At 44.4% G+C, this 20,417-nt stretch overlaps 1 protein-coding gene across 6 annotated transcripts in view; it reads left to right on the top strand.

Moving 5' to 3' along the window:
• The window catches only part of LOC120498781 (probable bifunctional methylenetetrahydrofolate dehydrogenase/cyclohydrolase 2), a 35,464-nt gene extending 15,987 nt beyond the window's left edge, over positions 1–19,477 (top strand). For 2 of the 6 annotated variants that reach the window (XM_039701895.1, XM_039701900.1), the window contains exons 7-10: positions 141–266; positions 16,787–16,907; positions 17,625–17,777; positions 18,063–19,477. In XM_039701895.1, the coding sequence (XP_039557829.1) occupies positions 141–266; positions 16,787–16,907; positions 17,625–17,777; positions 18,063–18,117 (455 nt within the window). In that variant the 3' untranslated portion in view covers positions 18,118–19,477. Of the gene's footprint in view, positions 1–140; positions 267–474; positions 529–7,495; positions 9,112–11,797; positions 11,888–16,786; positions 16,908–17,624; positions 17,778–18,062 lie in introns of those variants that run through there. The other 4 variants (XM_039701901.1, XM_039701896.1, XM_039701897.1 and 1 more) reach the window with 4 other exon arrangements.
• The last annotated feature ends 940 nt before the right edge of the window (positions 19,478–20,417 follow it).

Below are 20,417 nucleotides of genomic sequence, written 5' to 3'. Positions count from 1 at the left end.
GGGTGTATTAAGAAATATTCCATGTTGTAGAATTCTATTTTGTGCATGCATAGCTTTGCGTGCACACCCCTTGATATCATTCAAAAGTGATAACCTCAGATTACCTGGCCAGGGTAATGAAATATGTTTTATGATTCCAGGTATCCCAAAGTTGATTACAACTGATATGGTCAAAGAAGGTGCAGCTGTGATTGACGTAGGCATCAACCATATCCACGATCCTCTTACAGGAAAAACCAAATTAGTTGGGGATGTGGACTTTGAAGGTCAGTGGAACGATCTTTATACAAATCTGTTGGACAAATATACTCAAGTCATGGGATTCACTCATGGTAAATTTTTGGACTAGGCGTTGTCTCAAATGAGACGATGTTTTCAGGAATGTTTATAATTTATTTACTTAAATAAGAACACAAATCTATCTGCTCTTAAGAAATTGTTAATTAGGAGACGAAGTGTTACTTTTAATTACAGGTACCAGCAACCCCCAAGAGATACAGATGAGCTCTTCTGGCAGTGGAGTAGAAGGTGCTTGTGTCCAGTTCCTTTAGTCTTTTGAGTTTGTGAAGTGTTTGAAAAGTAATCAATGAAAACAATTTTTGCTCTTTCTCAAGCATAGGGTCTCCTGCTGTTCATAACAATTATTATTAAACCACAGCTTCTCAAAGCCTCCTTTGGCACTCTTCCGCTACACTTGTCTGTGAAAATGTTAACTCGGCTTTAGAAATACTCTTTATGCTAAAGTTTAATATGGGTTCATCTAAAAGTGCTTAACATCTTGGTCCAGCCAAGCCTTACAGATAAAAATTGTTGTTACATATTGATCTTTTTATGTGTAACTTGTTGCAGAGCAAGTTCACAATGTAACTTGATTAAATATCTCTGCTCTGGAGGAGCTCCAGACTGGAATAGCAGGATTGTTGCACTTATTGGCAGGGTTGAGTGTGGGAAGCTTAGACAGCATTTATCCACCTTATTAATGGTTCTCAACAGTTCCTTGTTTTGATAAGTATGAAAATCACCCACAGGTTTTTTTTCAGTTATTAACATCTTGGCTGGCATAATGTTTCAAAGCTTAATTATATTCAGAATGGTTTTAGCCAGCTGTGTGTATTTCTAATTACATCATTCAGTTCCCTGCTGCTTTTATTCATCATGCATGTTACCTGTCTGTTAAAGTCTGTGAAATTACCTGCATGAGTGTAGCTGAGCGACTGTCTTGGAATGTGTTTGGAAATGTGTAACTGGATGTATGCAACAGAGGTCCAGGAAAATTAATCTTTTGTAGGACAGCTTGAATTTTTTTTTTCCTTATCCTGCCTGGATTTGTGGTATCCCAAATAAAAGGCTCTGTTTTCAGAGCTGAAGTACAGAGAAATTCCAGGTGTTTGGTTTGCTTTAGCAGGTGTGGGAGTACAAAAGCTGTAACTTTGAGAAATGTGAAGCTGCATCCTTCTTGTTTGTTTCTCTTCAAACACGGGACCTTGTGCCTACAAAAAAGGTGTAGATTCAGTGGCAAGGCCATGATTCAGAGTTTCAGCAATGCTCTGTATCTGTCTCATCATGTCTGCTGTGGGTTGTTCTTGAGATTTTACCTGGGGGGAGGGAAGATCCAAAAAAGAGGGAGGAACTTCAGCTTGGATTATGCCACTGCAGTTACAAGTAGCATTTCTCTGTGCATTGCCAAGGGGAAGTTGTTGTTGGTTCACTGGTATCGGTGAAAGTTTCACTAAATCTTTAACAACAACAAAAAACATCCCAGTGTATACAGTTCTGAAGACTAGCAAGTAAACCACCCTTGGCAAGTATTTCATTTGGCAATTAGGAAATGAAACAAGCCAGCCTGTTTGTGTAGCAAATAATTTTATCCTTTTCCCCTGTTTGATCACTTGGCTGAATCTATGTTTAAGCCTGAGTGAAAATGGTTTTTGCAGGTTGAGGCCAGGCACTTAAATGGCTGGCTTGACATGTGGTGCCTGTGTAACATCACGTAGCCCACCAGTATCTATTGTCTCTTGATCTACTTCTTTAAGAGAAAAATCCTGCTGTGGAGAGAGGTTTAAGTGGGGATCAGAGTTCAAATTTCATTCACAAAAGTAGATGGAAATGTCTTCCTTCACCAGGTCATCTGGCTGAAAGGCTCCTGTAATGGAAATTAATTTTATTAGGTGGGTGGAAGGTGTTTTTATTCAGTTGCTTATCTTGCCAGTACTTGGATTGTATCTTCTAATCTCTGCAAGGTAGGTGAGAGAGTAGAAGTTATTTTTCTCTTTAACAACAAAAGGATGTATTTATTTTCTTCTTTTCTGTGTCTTTCATTGTTAAATTCAGTGTACACATTTGCGAAAGTAACAGAATGCCTTTAGTAAACAGTATTTGCGATTTCCCATTTCCCCACGTCCTCTTTGACACTCTAAACTGCATCCACATCAAAAACCAGTAATGGTTTGGTCTGGAATAGTTGACTGTGCAGTTCCTAGGTATCTTAAAGAGCAAGACAGGAGAGCACTGTGCATGTGGAGGTCAGCTGCAAAGCACTGAGATACTCAGCCTGATATTGCAGGGATAAATTAAACTGTGTGTGCAGCTCTCCATTTAAAACCATGACAGCACATGAGTCCCTGTTCTTGTTAAGAATTCTGTGCTCTAGGGAGTGACTGTCCTGGCTTCTGGGAGCCTCAGGAGGAAGAGTGAAGTGCCAGGAAGGAGGAGAAGCAGTGGCATCCCTGTGTGATCCCAGCGCCATTGTAGCTGCTTTTGGGCCTCAGGTTTCAGTGACAGAGAGGGAGGTCTGTTTCTATGAGCAGGGTAGTGCATGTGTGTGTGCACTTGGCCCTGTTTTATATGCTTTTGTTGCCACAGCTATAGTGCCAAGGGAGGAGGAGGGCTATAAGGACCAGGAACCATGAAATAAAGCAACAAATTACCCAGAACATTTAGCTGAAGCAGCTCTTTTGGGTGGAGCATCATTTCCAGGAGTAACTGGTAGAGCAGGGTACTAACATGCCACATTCGTAGCTCACCTTTGCAAGTGGAACTGGAAATACCAATGAAACCAAGGTTGCTTGTATTTCTTTACAATTCCTTCCATATTTTTGACAAACAGCGGTGCTGATTGTTGAGTCTTCATTAGATGCCTATGTAGAAAAGAAATCCTTTGTGTGAGATCTTTGTTAGGTGATGTAGTTGAGATATCAGTGGAGGGATTTACACAGGAGAACTGTTTGTTCTGACTTGACAGAGTGAAAGAGCTTCTTGAAAATTGGTGCCACCATGAGCAGGGAGGGATTCCCAGCACTGAAGAGCGGAAGAGAGAGCCCCAACAAGTAATGGATGTGGGTTCAAGGTGATGGGCCTATGTTAGGCATTTTCTCTGAATGAGGCTGAGCACCACCATCTTCAAATCCAATTAATTAGTGGAAGTGGTGGTCCTTCAGCTGTACAGCAGTGTGCAGGAAGCCTGGCCTCTGTGACAGCTGCTGCATCTGATGGTGTTTGCTGCCTCTCCACGTTCATCGTGGTACCTGCCCAGCTATAGGCTGCTCCTCACTCATTGAATCCTTTCCAACTTCGCTCCCTGTGCAGCTTTCCCAAACAGAGGTCATGAAAACAGAATGTGGATGTTCCAGGTGCTTTTGCTATAACTCTATTTAATTCCTTTCTCAGTTGATTTCAAAGAGCTGGCATTTATTTTTCCATGAAGAAGAGCCCAGTTTGTCTGGTCAAGTCAGCATATTGCTGCCCTGCAGACCTTAGGGGCACCATTGCCTCTTGTGCTCCATGACTTTAAGGAATGAATCAGAAGGTTGGCGTTAGGCTGTGACAGAAGGCTGTTGGCTATCTGGGGTCAGTGAGCTGCTGCATGGCCAGTCAAGGCTCTCCTGCACAGAAGAGGATGTTGTTCAGGGATGTTACTGATATGCACTGTTTGAATTACAGCACTGCACCAGAATTTTCCCAGGTTTTCCTTTATATTGCAGTTAAAATAGCTGCAATAAGAGAGAGGGATGAGAAAAAGAAGGAACTCCAAGAGCCGGGGTAGATGCTTGCTGGTTGGTATCCCACAGTGCGTCGTGAGAAGAATCCCAGAATGTGTGGAGTAGAACATGAGATATCTAGCGTGGCTGCTGAGCACATGATATCACACTTGGCAGGGATGCAGGGATCTGGGGTAGCTTTAGAGGGACTCGTAAAGCCGTGTGGAAACAGTGCTTGGGCAGGAATTGCTCTGCATCACTTAATGCAGATGCACAAGACCCAGAACTGCCTTCAGGTTGAGACTTGCCATTGGTTTGTGTGATTAACCCTATTAGGTGTCTGATGTCCTCAGCTTTAAAGGAACCTAGGAATGAAGGGCTGTCTCCAAAGCAGTGGATCCTGTTTTTCAAGGAAACAATCTACATTTCATTTCTTCTGAATAATCAAAGGAAGATTTCAAGGTTCTACAGAAGCTGCAAAATAGCAGCTCCTCCCCCATAGGCATCTAATTTGCATTTTCCAGAAGGCCTGGGACACCAGCGCCCATCTGGAGAAAGCAGGAGTAGAGCTGTGGACCAAGTTACTTCTTTCCTGAGTGGCAGAAGCAGGACCTGATGGAATGGATGGCACAACACCTCACCTGCTGACATGAGATCAGTCACACATTCATGTGGTGTCTGGGAACTGTGCATTGGCCTATTTCACTTGACCAGCAAAGTCTACTGATGTTTTTGAGGCCAAGCTATCTTCCCCCTTTGGTTGCTGGCATTCATCTTGGAAAATTGCACTCGCCATATCTGTATTTACTCTTACCAATGGAAATTTATCAGATGGTAATTTCCCCAGCACAGACACCTGTTGTGTGTTCAGGAATCTGGATCAGCTTTTGTGCATAAGCTGTCTGGGTGATTTTATGCTAACTGACACAAAACTTGGCTTCTGCCACACCTATCCACAGGGATTTCCATAATGGTAGAATATGGGCAGAGGAATTCCCCACCAACTTGGGAAAACAGTGTGCTGTGTGTTTCCTGCTGGGTAGGGTTGCTAACACCACAGGCAGTGCATGTTGGACCTGACAGGCATTGGAAGGCTTTCTTGAGGAAAGGCACAGTCTGGTTGCAGGTATCCTCTTTGTAGGTAAGGTAGGAGTAGTTTGAATAACACCACAAGAAGAGGTAGGTAACATTGCCATGGAAACAAACATTTCAGTTTATAGTGCCTACAGTGTTAGGCACTATAATGTGTTAATGGCTGTGTTTTCTTCAGATGTGGATAATCTGAGATCTCATAGTAACTATATTAACTGTGAGCACCATTCTAAAATGGTAGGTGCTTCAAAGTAGTATGGCTATTAAAAAGGTGAATTTTGTGTTTGAGAGTATTGAGAGTAACAATATTAATTATTGTTACTCTCAATACTCTCAAATTATTGTTTTTAATTAATTAATTTGGTGAATTTTACATCTGAAGAAAAAACACATTATAGCCTGCTTTCCTTTCTGTATATTTTAAGAGTATATCTGGTGGTGTCAGTCAGCAGAGTAATTAAAGCCCTCCTGGTTTTATTTACCAGCTCTCCTCTATTGGGGTTGGTCTTGTGTTCTTCAGTTTTGGTGAGATATTTGCTGTTAACTTTGCAAATGCTCTCATGAGTTCCCTGCCTTGGGGGAGGTTCAGACAGCATTTTATTAATTTCATTTAACCCTGGTCCCTCAAATCTAGTACATTCATTTCCCAAAATCCCCAATGTTCTAATTTTTCAAGTTCTTTTGAACTATTTCTTTTTTTGGGACCTTCTTATTCCTGACAGTTAAGCACCACATAAATTCCAGAGATTGAAGATGAATATGCTTAAAGCAGTAGCAAGTGATCTTGTTTGTCCCAAAGCCAGCTGCCTAGTTTTCCATCTCTTAATCTCTTCTCATAGCCAGGCAGAGTTTGCTCTGTAGGGACTGCAGTGGAATTGAATGTGTTTGTGTCAGTTATGCTTGTTCAGTTGTCTCCTGTGTATGTGCCTTTGAAAAACCAAAGTTTAAGTGGGGAATGATGTAAAGAGAAGTTATTACTAAGCACGACAAAAAAAGCCCCAAACTAACAAATAAAGAAACCTCTCATGGTGGTGCCCTAAAAAAAACCCCAACTCTCAGGATTAACAAGGTGAATTCCTACCAAGTTGAGCAGAATTCCTTTGCAAACAGCCTGCAATTCTAATCAGTGGCATTTTGCACAGTAGATAAGGAGATCAACCTAGGATTTCTTGCTGAGTTATATGAATTCCTCATACAAACAGGTTAACTTAAATGCACTCAAGGTGTACACTGAATTTGAGTAGTCTAATATGGGTAATGGTTGGAGCTAATTAATCAGTAAGGTTTTCCTTTGTGATACTTTGCCAAGAACCTGTGCCTTTGCATCCTGGTTTAACCTAGGCACCCTAGTAAAACAGATTTTAAAAAGAATAAGAAGTCTTTTCTGGAGGAACTGAGTGTTTATGGCTGAAATGGCAATGGGGATTTTGCCACTAGAACTGTATTTTTTTCTTGAAGAAAACTCTTGTCTTTGTCTATAGTGTGAAGCAGAAAAACTAATCAAACAGAAAATTGTACTCTCCCAGTTTTAAGTTTTTCTATGATCTCAGGGTGTCTTTTTAGGATGTGTTGTAGGAGACCAGATTATGGGCTGTAGGGAATGGGGCTATGGCTGAGCCTCATCCCTAATAGGGTGCAGCTGTGCAAAACAGGTGACGATCAGGAAAACAAGCATGGAATGCTGAGGTGCTTTGACCAATCACAGGTGTCATGCATGTGAGAAGCAGGGTAGAAAGGGTTGTACTGGGGGTTAAAAAGTGCTGATGCTTGAAACCATTCATGGTGTCAGTCGTGTGTCCCCCATCTCGTGGGAGACAGAGGCTGTCTAGGTGACTTGGCTGCTGCTGGTGCTCTGCTGTCGATGGCAGTAGTTGCTCTGCATGCTGCTCCTCAGGAACACAGACTTGGGGGTGTCACCTCCTTACCTGCAGAATGGCATCTCCAGCTTCCATAGCTCTCCTGGATGCTGCAGGTGCAGTGTCCCAGCTGACAGATGGGAGTGATGCACATCTGTGCTGCTCTCCCGCTGGGCTTGGCCTCATGTCACACAGATGTTCCTGGGACAGCTGGTCACCCAGGTCACGTGGGCAAAAATTGCCCCTTACCAAGAGATTTCCTTGGGAATAACCTTCCCTCTATTGGAGCACAGGCTGCATGAGTGCAAGGGCAAGGTGCTGCAGGTAGATCAGCTGGAACAGGTTGTGCAGCCCTGGCCCAGAGCTAGCCCTGGGTGATACATTCAGATTAGGAGAAGTACCTCGCAGCCCCAATCCTGGCCACGTTCCATCCCTGCTGTGGCTGCAGCAAAGCTTCTGCCTTGGCTGGTCCCTTCCCTGCAGTACCTGCCATCACAGCTCTTCATGCACAGGTGGGAAAAAAGGTTTGGGAATGTTCTTAGTCAATGCCTTTTCTCTCTTTTCTCTTAGAAGTGAAGAAGAAGGCTGCCTTTATCACTCCGGTGCCAGGAGGGGTAGGACCTATGACTGTTGCAATGCTTCTGAAGAACACACTCCTGGTCGCTAAAAAGCTCATTTACTAGAGCAAATGGGTTACCTTGGAAGAAGAATCCAAGTTGTTCTATTTATTGATACACAAAACACTTATTTTTTACTACAAATATATTTATTTCTACATTGTATTTATTTTTTCATGTCAGGTATGTCAAAGCTGATGGTTTATAAAATGTTCAAATACTTTGTCTTACCTCCTACTGACTCATTGTGAGCAAAATCAACTTGGAGAATGCAGCCTATGCAGATATGGTGGTGGTGGTGGCCAATTACATGTTTGAGAATGAAGAAAAGCAGAAATTACAGCTGTACCTGTGTATTGGGGCAGTTATCAAGGTCTTGTAAACACTTGGGACCTGTTCAAACAATATAAAAACTAAGACATGCTGGATATCTTTCAAATACATGGTTTGCGTTCTGAGGTCACTAAGCACTCTGGATGTAGTTCAGAGTCCTTAAATACTTATTTTTGAACAAGTAGAGCCAGCAGTGGCCAGGCAGTAATGTTGACATGAATGCAAATGTTCAGTAAATGTTTTAAAATAGTCAAATAAGCTTGAATGCTGGTGAAATGCTGACTTGAAACATCTGCAAGAGGTAAGCGTGAATAAGTAGCTAGAATTGAAGCTGGAGTCTGGGCCCATTATTTTGGTGCATAACAGCCCCATCTCACAACAACCCCTCAAACCTGAACAGTTGATTGGGCTGAATTTGATTGAAATTGAATGGGATAGAATGAAATTGAGTGGAAAGTAATTTAAATTACTATACACATACAACATAGGTATTGCAGCAGGAGACGGAGGAGAAACTTTATCCCTCACGAAATATTTGTGTTGGAACTTTAAACCATTTAATGATTCTCTTATTTTTCAAAACTGCATGAAGAGGGCTTTTTAGTCCATGTTGTAAGCCTTGGCTTCAATGGCCACAGTATTTTGCTGGTTAGAGAAGAGCATATGGGATAGGATCAGTATGCTTCTATTCCAAAAGCTGGTTCCTGGACGGATCTAGAACAGTCCTATGCAGTGTAGAAGTTGCTGAGATGCCAGTTCAGCACCAGTGTGCACTGGTGACATTGCCACTGAAGGTAGTAGTAGACAGTTTAGACTTCTACATGTTTTTATCTGGGCTGGGATTACTGATTTATTTTCATCAGGAGCCTTAGGTGTTTGCTAATGGGCTATGGATGACTTGGAAGGGAAGGAAAAAGACTGTGGCTAAGTTTTCTTGCTGTTAAAGGGAAAAATGCCCTTACTGTGATAAATAAGTCAAGGTGGAGCATCATTTCCATGCTGGCTGTTCTTGTGATGGATTTTGAGTTTGCTTTAGCACGATGTTTGCAGAAATTTGACAGGATTGTTATTAAATATACAGTGCCAATGGTGCAGACACTTGCTTGTCTTTTTAAATGTAGGTGGTAATATAAATTCATGTGGTAATATAAGTGGTAGGAAGATAAAGGCACCTATGGAGACTGTACTTGGACTCATCAACCCATGACTGAAAGATGGAATAAAACTTGTTCGCTGTTACCTTGGTCTTGCTGGAGGGTGTTGATGTGGTTTGGGGCATGGTTGTGTTCTTCCTTTGTTTGTTGTGTGTTCAGCCATTGCTGTGTCCATCTGTTTGCTATTTGTTTTGTTGGGTTTAACTCTGATCATCTCTGTGTTTTTTGGCAGAGTAACCATTTAAGGCACTGTGCTTGTCCCTTGAGCGAGCCTGCCTGTGTCATGCCCTACAAGCAGGTCATTGTGCATTGCAAGCCTTTTCCCTTTATCCTGTGGTAGCTGGGTTAGCATTACAGTGCAGCCTGGGAGGCCCGGGCTTGGCTCCACTGCATGCTGTCTGCAGAGTTGCTGGAGGCATCCCTGAGAGTGCTCTCCGCTGGGAGAACATCCAGAAGGAGCATCCAGAGGGAAGGGCCCATTAGACAACACAGAAAGCACGCTGGTGTGCCCGACCTGGTCAAGGTTTGTCCAAGGATAAACACCCTGCGGCAGATGGAGCACGGCCTTGCCCACTACAGCCTTGTCCCAGGCCTACCACACCCATTGTGTTGCCTCATGACAAAGCCTGGGCTCGGATTCAGGCCAGATTAAACTGCCATTGTGCAGCTGAGTGTTGAAAGCAAGGCTCACGAACCTCATCCCTGCTTGGGACTGATAGCAGAGGTTATCCAGGTAGGCATAAACACTCCTGTCCATCCAGGGAGTGTGAAGGTTGCGCTCAATCAGTGTGCAGGCATGCAGCAATTCAGGATAGCAAAGGAAGGGAAAAGCCTCCTGGAATGCAGTCTGTGAGCAGCAAAAGGCATAATTAAAATATGCATAACTAGCTTGTGTTTTTCCCTTAACACGTGAAGTGGTTAGATGTAATTCTACAGATCACTGAGGAGAATGCTTGGCTCACATTCTCCCTCTCCACAGCAGAGTTACCAGGGCACTTATTTAGTTTAAGTCTTTAGTAAAAGACTGAGTTTTAAAATCTAAAATTTGTGAAATGTTTTTGTTGCTTGGAGCTCATGGTTCAGGAAGTGAGAGTTGTTGCTGAGGTGAACTATGTAGCTCTGATGTCTCAGTGTGTTACTGAACTGGGATTTTCCAGTTAACTGCTCTAGTCTGGGCACATCAGTACCCTTCAGATAGACCAGTCCTACTTGTTCCAAGCTGCCTGTGACCAAGGAAGCTGGACAGTGTTTGGAGCTGTGGAGAGTGGTTTAGTATGAGAAGCATGTTTGACAGGTCTTTTCTAGAGACCCTGCAAACAGCATGTGAAAGGTATGAGTGTTCCCATTAAGCATAGTCGCTTCTTGGACAGGCAGAGATGGGCTCTTCTGGCAGAAATTAAGGCATCTGCTGCTATAGGAGGCAACGGTTTACCTGCTCTTTCAGTCTGTGTTTCTTCACTGCTTGTGCCTAGCCAGGTCTGGACTTGTGCCCCGCAGCTCTAGCCAGCAATCCCAGACCTGGCACCGGCCAGTGGGCTGCCTTGCTTCCCGGGCTGGGCACAGCCAGGCTGAATGGAAAGTGATTAGCACAGCCCTCAGGCTTGCAGCGCCTGGGATCAAAGGCCTCCCGCTGGCAGTCACTGAGCTAGAACACCGTCCATTATCTTTGTGCCTGATCGCTTCCTAATCTCGGCACTAGCTGTGCCCGCAGTTCCTCTGCTGGATGGCAGGGACTGAGGGACAGGGAGGACCAGGGGAGGAACATTAGCAGAGCAGGGACTGGTCTCTGCACTTCAACTCCAGTGTAGCATCCTGAGGGTGAATGTCCTCCTGGAAGTCATATAAGACCTACATTGTGAAGAGAAGGAAACACCACGTTTTCACATCGTATTTTGTTTGGCTCACCTTTGTTTGGCTGTTTTTTTGTTCTTCTGCACTGTCAGATTCTGGGTTTCACTCCAAAACTGTACCTTTATGCCCACAGGTAATAGGAAACCAGGGTTTCAAAAGAAAACCTGATGCCATTGCTAGATAATAGCAGTTTCCTAAATAAATGTGTGGTTGCCCTGGGGGTTAGGTTGTTACCAGATGCACCTTTTCTTGATTGGTGAGAACAGGAGATGACGCTTCCTGGCGTATAAGTGCAAGAGAAAACACGGGAGCGCAGATAAGCAGAGCAAGCAAGCCACCTGGAAAGAAGACCTGAGAAGGTGTTAAAGCAGCTGCCTGCCATGGCATTTGGAATGCTAATCTATATTTTGCTGAAAGGTAGGTTTGGAAGAGGCTTTTCTGTGTTGTGAGGTGCCAAGCTTTGTTAAACAGAAACAAAGCCTTTCTCCTTCTGAAATAGGCGGTGGGGTGGGAGGCGTGCAGAGAGGTAGGAAGCAGAGCTACTTCAGCCATTTGAAACCTGGATGAAATTTTAACTGATAGGATGTAATTTAGATTCTTTGAAAATAAGCTACTTAAATAGGTAAATAGATGCAAGGCTATGTTACATGTATCTATTGTGAGATAATAGAATGGAAAACAGGATGGATTTGTATTTTGGGAAATTTGCAAGCCATCGTTTGTTGTCCCACAATCATTAGTATGCTATGGCAAAAGGAAGTTTGAGGCAAGAGTGTTTTAAATGAATTATGATATTGCTGCCTTCTCTGGGGTTTGTTTGAAGTGCATCTTGTATGAAGTGCTTTCTGGGTGAAGTAAACCTTGAATGGATGTACTGAGCTTTTCTGTTCCACTAAGCATCTATTTGCATTATACAGCAATGGGGGCATTAAGTGAAGACTCAGCTATTACTGCTTCATCCCTCAGCACTGACTTACAGAATAACTGGACAAAAAACAACGCTGAAGGTATTGATTTTTTGTGTTGTTTGTCTCTTTAATCTGTCAGGGGAAAAAACCCAACCAACAAACCAAAACCTCCACCTATATATGTGATGCTAGCTGCTGTGATGCTCTGTGCCTTGGACACTGGGATTTATGAGATAAGCTGATTTCTTCATGGAACCTTTGAAGCCTCTCTGGAGTAAGGGTGCCACCCAGCAGGGGTAGGCTCAGCAATGAGCAGCTGAAGGATCATTTAATTCAAGTTCAGTCATGATTGGAAGGAGACATTTTCAGGCTGATGATCGGGGTTTCTGATGGCAGTTTCTGTCACTTTGGCCTGGTGCTTGGTTTCTGTCTGTCCTCTGCACGCACCTCAGTGCGCAGAAGTGAGAATGAACAGGCACAACTTCGAGCAATACCTGTCATGAGTTATTACTCACTAGTTTCTGTCTTTGTTGCAGTTTTGCTTTTGGCTGTCTGGGCTTTCACAGCCCTCCTCAGAGTGCTGGCTCTCTCCCTTCATCCTTTCTTTTTCCTGACTGAAATGTGAACCCAGGCTCTTTTACCTGCCAACCTCTGAGAGCAAAGCTGTGTTTATCGTGCCAGCTGCATTCTTGATGTTACCTGAGATGCTGGTGATGTCATTGCTTTCGGAGAGCTGTGCCATCTGGGAATGAGGTTTTGGCAGGTCAGTAAAGGAGGAGAAGAATCTAACTGCGATTTTTAGTGTCTCTGTACTTTGAAAGGCATGTAAACAGGCATACAAATAATCTTCTGTTAATTCTAAGTTGTCACAGGATATCTTCCAAGCCTTTTTTTAGGAGAGCCATAAGGTTTTTATTATTTTTTCATAACAAGTCCAGCTGTTTTATTTTCATTTCTGATCTGTCATAGTGGCAGAGTGTTATATATACATTGATCCATACACGTACTGTGTGTGTGGGTTCCTTATATATATACATAAAATATGTATACACACTTGTATGCATGTGAAATCGGTGAGGTGTTGATTTTTGACCGCAGTGCTTTGGTTTATCAGTGCAGCACTGTGGTCTGGTTTAGTCTGTCTGTGACACGATTCTTGCAGAGGTGCATACAGCAAACAGGAGGATAATGAAGTGGAAATACCTTGTGGTTCGTTAAATGCCCTGTTAGTGTTGTTTCTAGAAAGCAGGAGCAATGGGTCATGTTTCAACAAAGAAGAGGCTTATTTACAGGGTCACAGCTATGTGTGTTGTAGTCTGTGAACCTTTGTGGCAGCTGGAGCTGTGGTAATCAACTGGATACCAGCATTTTCCTTTGAGAGAATTCTACTCAAGGGTAGAATCAAGTTCACAAACATTCAAGCACACATTTACACAGGGAGTTAAAATTGTATTTTGGTAGACCTCTTACAAAGCCAGTGAAAAGTTAATAAACAGCCTTTCCAGAATAAAGATTGAAAAGAAATACTTAAAAAGACACTACAGCAACTCACTGAATCTCTCCAGTTTGCTGTTAGCTTCTATTCCTGTGCACTGTAAGCTCATGAGAAGGTTTACTTGCCAGGGTTTAGTAATACTGGGTTCTGAGGACATGAATTCCTGGTTCAGTATCACTAGAGAAACTGGTGGTTTCTTGTGGGATTCAAGCCCTTTGGGGACTGAGGTGCTGTTTGTAGAAAACCATTAATTTCTGCTGTATCTCTTGGCCTGCTATTTACAAGGTCTGGTCCTATTTTCTCCTTTTATGTCGCATAGGCTTTACTTGTCACCAGCACTGGGGCTGGGGAATTTTAGGCTCAGTGATTAGCTGAGAAGCGGAAAGGGTCATGGAGAGGAGCTGGGAACTGGCACGGCATGGCCTTCATGGCAAAATGGGCAGCCAGGAGTAGGGAAGGTCTTGGTTGCACTGGGAAAAACATGGAATCTCTTGATGGCCATCAGCTGCTTCCCTGCAGCCTGTAAAGGAGGCCCTGGAGCTGGGACTGAGCCCTTCCCTGCCTCTTTCCCACTGCCTTTCCTCCCTGGTGCAGGGTGCTCTGGGACTGAGCTGTCACGGTCTTACTGGCTGACTCCTTTTGTTGCCAGTCTGTTAGTTTTGGCAAGCCCAGGCTTCCAAGTACCTGTAAGCCTGATTTCATGTCACATCTTGCCAGGTGTATCTCTTTGAATGACTCAGTTGCAGGCAGCTGTCAAGTGCTTACACGGCATGTTTCTCTCTCTTCACGTGACATGAAAGGGCACATGCACCTGTTTATTCAACAGCTTGTTTAGTATCTAGGCAGGCAGTATGATAGGAATTAACATAATACTCTGGGGCAGACTAGGAAATCATCCTTTTTGTTTTCAAGACTCATTCTTTCAGAGGTAATTTGTACTTTTGCAATGTCAAAATAATTAGCACATGGAATTTTTGTGTGTAGACCTAATAGCTGATCTTAGCCACATTGGACCAAGCTGTTCCTCCTGACAGCGACAAAGGTTTGTGTCAGGTGCTTTCTAGGCAGGCTGCTGCTCTGGGCTGACCTGCGTTTCTAATGACACCGGCACTCGGGGAAGAGGTTCCTGTGCCTGCACAAAGCCAGGTTTCCTGAAGATGTGGGTAGGTGGAAGTCTGCCACCTCTCGGCAGAGCTGGTGTGAGCGAGGAGGGATTTTGGGATGTGGAAATGCACCTGGTCGAAGTTGAGGTAGAGGTGGCTGGGGATTTTGTGCCTCTGGGGTGTGAATTTGTATCTTCCTCAGGTTTATTTTCTTTCTTCCCCTCGTGGAAGAGATGGAAATTAAAAGCTAAACTTGTACAATAGAGACCTTCTCAGGGCCTAGCAGCCCTAGTGGTACTTTGAACAGTGGGAAATGCTGGCTGAGGTCTCCCATTAAAGGGTATTTTCAGTGATTTTCTAGTGGTCTTTGTGCTGAAATGGTGATTCAAAACAGTTGGTGCCCCAGTGTTTGAGGAGGTTCCTGGGAAAAGTGTGGATGTGCCGTTGTCTGTTTTCTGAAACTCTTCCCTGCAGAGCTTAGGTAGCTGTTGTGCAGGTACTCCAGACATAACCAGAGAGGGCATTTGAGCCCCCACCATCCTGGATCTCCTTGGCATGCTCCTCCTGCAGCTCTGCTGACTGCAGCTCTGCTGACCACATGCTTTCCATTGTGCTTTCCTCATCAGGGGGCAGTGTACTGTTCTTCAGTGCAGCCAGTAGGGTCATCCATCCACCCAAAATCTGTCTTTTTATCCTGAAAACTGCCCTTTCTTAACTTCTTCCTGAAGTCTGTCCCTCTAAGGCCTGGTCCTTTGCTGACTGTGCTCTTAGCCAACAAGCCTGTCTCCAGAGGTTGTCAGCAGCTTTCCCAGAGGCAGCCAGAAAGAGCCAGAGCTGGATAGTAGAGCCCCTGTTTAGCCAGCACCAACTTCCTCCCTTGCATTGTGTTTCTAGACCCCACAGAGCGAAGACAAACTTGTGGCTAACTTATCTGTGGAAGGATGGCTAAGATGCCCTTTTCTCACTCATTAGAAGTTCATTCTGAAACAAGACGTGCTTCTCCCACCTCTGTAGCTTTTCTGAGGAAGTGCAGTAAGCCAAAAGTAATTTTTTCAAGCAGATCTGAATTGCCACTTCTCCCTAAGTCTCTTCTGAAGCTGCAAGTCTGGTTACTCTGTCAGGTTTGAGACACTGTTCTCAAAGGAGTTGTTTGATCTGAGTGTCAGTGATAGCATCATGCCTTTTGGGTGTCCAAACCACATCATGCACAGCTGAAGTTGAGAGCTGCTCTAGCAAGAGCAGCTGTTTGCCATTGCTTGTCACCTCTGATAAAGCTGCAGAGAGGAGGAAGAAAAAAACCCCAAAACTACTTAGAGCACACAAAGGAGGTTCCTGCCATTAAATGGCGCAGACTGGAATTTGATTGGGAGTCTAGGGGGTTGGTGCTGTTAATCCTGAAATGTGTGTGGTGGGGTCACAAGTTGCCCTCAAGGAGGCTTGAGGCTTGTGTCCGTGGCAATGGTTCCATGGTTGTATGATCTCCAGACCTTGATTCAGCACTTAGTCAGAAAGGAAGGGTTCTGCTTGCTGTACCTTTGTTGAGTCACCTTTGTTGAGCAGACCTTGTTACCTTGCTGCAAGATGTTATTTTTCTTGTGGTCATAACTGAAAGCTGCTGTTGACATGCACTCTGTTAGGAAATCACCTTCAGCTGTCACTGAGGCAGTCCCTTGAAATAGCAAGTCATTGCTTGGACACCCCACCCCACCAGTGATTCCTGGAACTGGGTAGAGAGACCAGTTGGAACAGATGCCTGCAGTGATGGCAAAGCTTTGGAGCTTTCTCCTCACCTGCTGCACCCCTGTTCCTGTGACCTTATTCCCATTTGAACCACCAGGAATAAGGGAATAAGGGCAGTCTTGGCAGGTTAAAACTGTCATGCTAACATTGAACCATGGAGAAGGGAGAGGAGGGAGGAGTCCCACCATTCATCCTCATCCATGGCTGCAGAGCTGGCAGGGAGGAGCACTCAAAGTGCAATAGTTTGTCTTGGGACAAAGAAAAGAAAATAACTATTAATTTAATTCAGACTGGGAAGGACACTGAGAATAATGCAGTGCTCTCTTTGTGTCATAAATTCCCGTTGTTGCTGGCATGGTTTTTCTGATTGGATTGCAGAGTGGGTAGTGCTGATGTTACCCTGTGTGAATGTCCCGTAGACATTTCTGTACATGTTCCTCAATAGCAAGTGATTTATTCACAGTTTGTGCTTTCTCAAGGCTGTGCTGGACCTTCTGGGAAGCTTGCTCTGTTCAGTGCTGACTGAACTAGCTCATGAGACACCACACAGTAAACTGATGTACAGAGGGTTTGCTGCATAGTGTTTGTTCTGCTCCAGGTGTGAAAATATGTTTAAATGTTATTTTGTCCTAAACATAACATGACTTCATTCTTTCACAGTGGATTATACAGAGCAGCCAAAGCTCTTGAAGCTGATGCAGACATGCCTTGAGGAGCACCACAGCTATTGTATCAATGGGCTCTGCGCCTTCCACAGCGAACTGAGGAAGCCCATATGCAAGTAAGAGCTGCTGCCTATTATACCCTTCTTCAAAAATGACACTGGCATTGATTCTGAACGTGCTGCATGTGCAGCTTCACAGTGCCAGTCAGGTATTTGCAGGATTAAACTTGGGTACAGACCTGAGTGCTGTGGTGCCTCAGGACTGCTAACAAGGCTGCAGTGCTATGCTAGTGTAAAACTGAGGAAGGGAGAGGGGGAATTCACAGCTTTGTAGATGACTGCTGTGGTGCCATCTCAAATCACAGCTGGTATTGAAGTTAGTAGTACAGGAGTCAGTAGATGTCCACAGTGAGTACCAAGAAGGGAACAGGATATTCCAACATACCAGCTCCAACTCCCTTATTCCACAATGAGGACCATGGTGTCCTTACTGTTCTCTAGGATACATAGTGGGCAGCCTTGGCCTCTGGAGACGTTAGAGCAGCTGAGGATCAGCAGAGCACAATGCTTTTGGTCCACACCCTGCACAACCAGGGGATGCTTAGACTGCATTGCTGCTGTGACTGCAGTGCTCAAGTTAGCTTTAACCTAGATAAACTGGGACAAGTGGTAGTCTTGGTGGAGAGAAGAGGTTCTGAGTGAGCACCAGGTTCAGCCCCTCCTTGTTTAGACTTCTTGTGATGAGTTCAAAACAGATGAAAACTAATGTGTGTGTGAAATAGAAAGCAAGACAAGCTCTGAATGATATTTGCATGATGTGTATTTATTTTGTAGGTGCCTTGCAGGTTATAATGGAGAAAGGTGTGAACATTTAACACTAAATTCATATGCACATAATTCTTATGAGCGCTACATTGCTGTGGGGATTGGTATAGGAATACTGACCAGTGGAATACTTGCCATCATCTACTGCTATGTAAGAAAGAGGTATGGGAAATCTGGAGCCTTCTGATTAAATTGATCTGAATTTCAGTGGGGCGAGTTTTGAAGGCATTGGGATTGTGTTTTTGCCTGCTACTAATCTGTGGTGTGATCTTAAAGGAACTAACGCTCTCTCCCTCTGATTTCTGGTGTGACCAGTGGTGCAGTTGTCTGAACCATGGGGCTCCTCTGGGCTGCCTCACCGAATTAGGGGGTTCCATTTTGGTTCTGTGCGGGCTGCTGCAGTTTCAGGTTTGGCTGATATGAATCACATGATGGTGTCTGCTTTAGATGCAGGAAGCTGCAATCCCCCTACAAGGTGTGCGTGGGTGAGACGGCGTTGTGAAGCCGCGGCGCTGGAACGCTCACCGCTTTGCCTGCTGAGGAGCAAGGCCCCTGGCATCGGACAGGCACCCCGGCCTCGCTGAGGAGATGGGCTCAGGGAACGGCAGAGGAGCGCGCCAAGGGAGCTCCTGTAGGACTGACAGGCTCTGTGTTGTTGAAGAAAGACTTCCTCTCTTGGGTGAGGGTGGATCGTGCTCAGGTCCAAGCAGCTGAGGACACTGGCAGGCCTCTGGGCACGGTCCTGTGCCCACTGTTTGCCATGGGGAGAACTGGTTGGTTTTAGCTGTTTGCAGTCATTTCAAGCACTCGTACAGTGTTCTGCTTTGGTCTTTTGTGTGTTTTGTTTGGTTTTGTTTTCTTCTTTTTTTTTCTCCTCTGGAGGATAAGCACCACCTCTCTCACAGTGGAGCTGTGTTCTGGACATCATGCCCTGATCCCTAACCTTTGGGTTCTGATTTTGCTGTCTGCTGGCTGTGTGTGTGAATAAACAGCCCTCCCCCAACCCAATGGTTACCATTGGTGTGCTGGGCCAAGTAAGGGCTTCTGGTGCCATAAAGGACAAATCCTTTGGACTGAAGAAAACGTCTGGCTCTCTGTCCTTAAACTAGAATATAGAGAGTAGGCAATTCCTGGAAAATCAGACCGTGACACCTCTGGGCATGGCACGTTTTATCATTTTCATAAGCAAAGCAACCAGACGCCTTTCTCAAAATGGATTATGGAGTGTGCTTGTGACAAAGAACTCTCCTCTTCCCAAACATCCTATAGCAGCTCTGCAGTTCCATGGAATTTCAGGCAGAACATTGCCTTGCTGCACCCTGATTCCTGCACGAGACTTGAATTGCTAGAGAAGCTGGAATTTTGTTATTAAACTTCACTACAGTTTTTCCCAGGAAACAGACTTTCTCTATGCCATTTGCGCATTATGAGGACAATGTGACCACTTAAGAAATAAATTATTTTAGGGATTTGGTTCCACCCTGGACTAACAGATTGCATATTGGATGCTTGGTTCCATTCATCATATCTACAAAAAATTGGGAAGGTGTGAAGATTTGGTTCAAGGAAAAGGGAAGAAAATTGGTTCTGAAGATGGTGGCACTAACTGGGACTTCTCACTGACAGCTGGAGTGTTTGCTGGTGCTGATGTGACTAGAGATGACTCTCAGATTTTCATTTCAGCTGCTGCACATTGTAGACTCATCTGCTGTGCTCAGCCATCTGCCAGAGAAAGGCAGTTGGTACATTGAGGTCTTGTGGAAAAATATTGACTCCTAAATTCAGGTGCCCTGCTGAAAGCTCATTTCTTTGTTTTGCGAGTTTGTTTTGACAACAAGGATGCATGCTGTTTGTTTAAAAAATGTGTATTTGTGAGACTACAGTGACAATGCTGAAGTGTATGAAAGGTGGGGTTTGAAAGGGTAGAGGTGTGTGTGGTGCATCAATGGTCTGAAGTTCAGGGGGCTTCTCATGTGGGCATCTTGGTCAGTAGCTGAGCCATCCTGGCTCTGTGATACCAGTAAATAAAACACCACATCACACACAGCTCAGAATCTCATGTAACAGAGGGAGCAATCAGCACATCCACATGCAAAAAGCATTGCTGGTGAGAGTGGATGGACACTACTCCTCTGCACTTTGACACCAGTTTTTCCAGCCATCAGCCTTTTGGTCTTCTTCATCTCCAGTCAGATCTTCAAATCTTTGCACTGTTTGCTTTTTTCCACTCTTCTGACCTTTTCTTAGATTCCACTGCTGGGTAACATGTGCTCTTGACAGTCTTCAAGTCAGGTTTTGGTTGTGGCCCTACCATTTTCTGTCACACACACATGTGGTGAGAGGGCAATTCAGTATGAATTACAGTCTGCACATCCTCACAAATGAAAAACACCCTTCACCCATCTCGCACGGAAATGGAAAATGTGCATGTCATTAGGAGAACACAGGTGAGAGATCCTGCTCATTGATCTCAAGAGAAAATTCTAGAGTGAATATCCAAAGGATGAAAAGCCTTAGGGTTTTTGTCATGTGAATGAATCTTCCTCTCCCCAATGAGTTCTCTTCCTGTGCCAGTGTTGGATTCACTTCCCAAGGACCAGTCCTTCTCCATTGCAGAGACTGTCTTGGAGCAGACACCCTACACACCTGGCTCAGGGGTCCAGGCACTTGTCACACAAGTTCTAAGGGCACGAGTTGGAACACCAGGACTTCACCTTTCCCAAAGATAACTGTTGGAGAGAGATATGCATTTTGTTTGCATGTCCTCTTACTGATGTTTGTTACACCCTTTGTCTATCAGAG

Source organism: Passer montanus, unplaced genomic scaffold (assembly GCF_014805655.1).
Source record: "Passer montanus isolate IOZ18808 unplaced genomic scaffold, ASM1480565v1 scaffold150, whole genome shotgun sequence".
NCBI lineage: Eukaryota > Metazoa > Chordata > Aves > Passeriformes > Passeridae > Passer > Passer montanus.
This window is presented reverse-complemented; position numbering and strand designations above follow the sequence as displayed.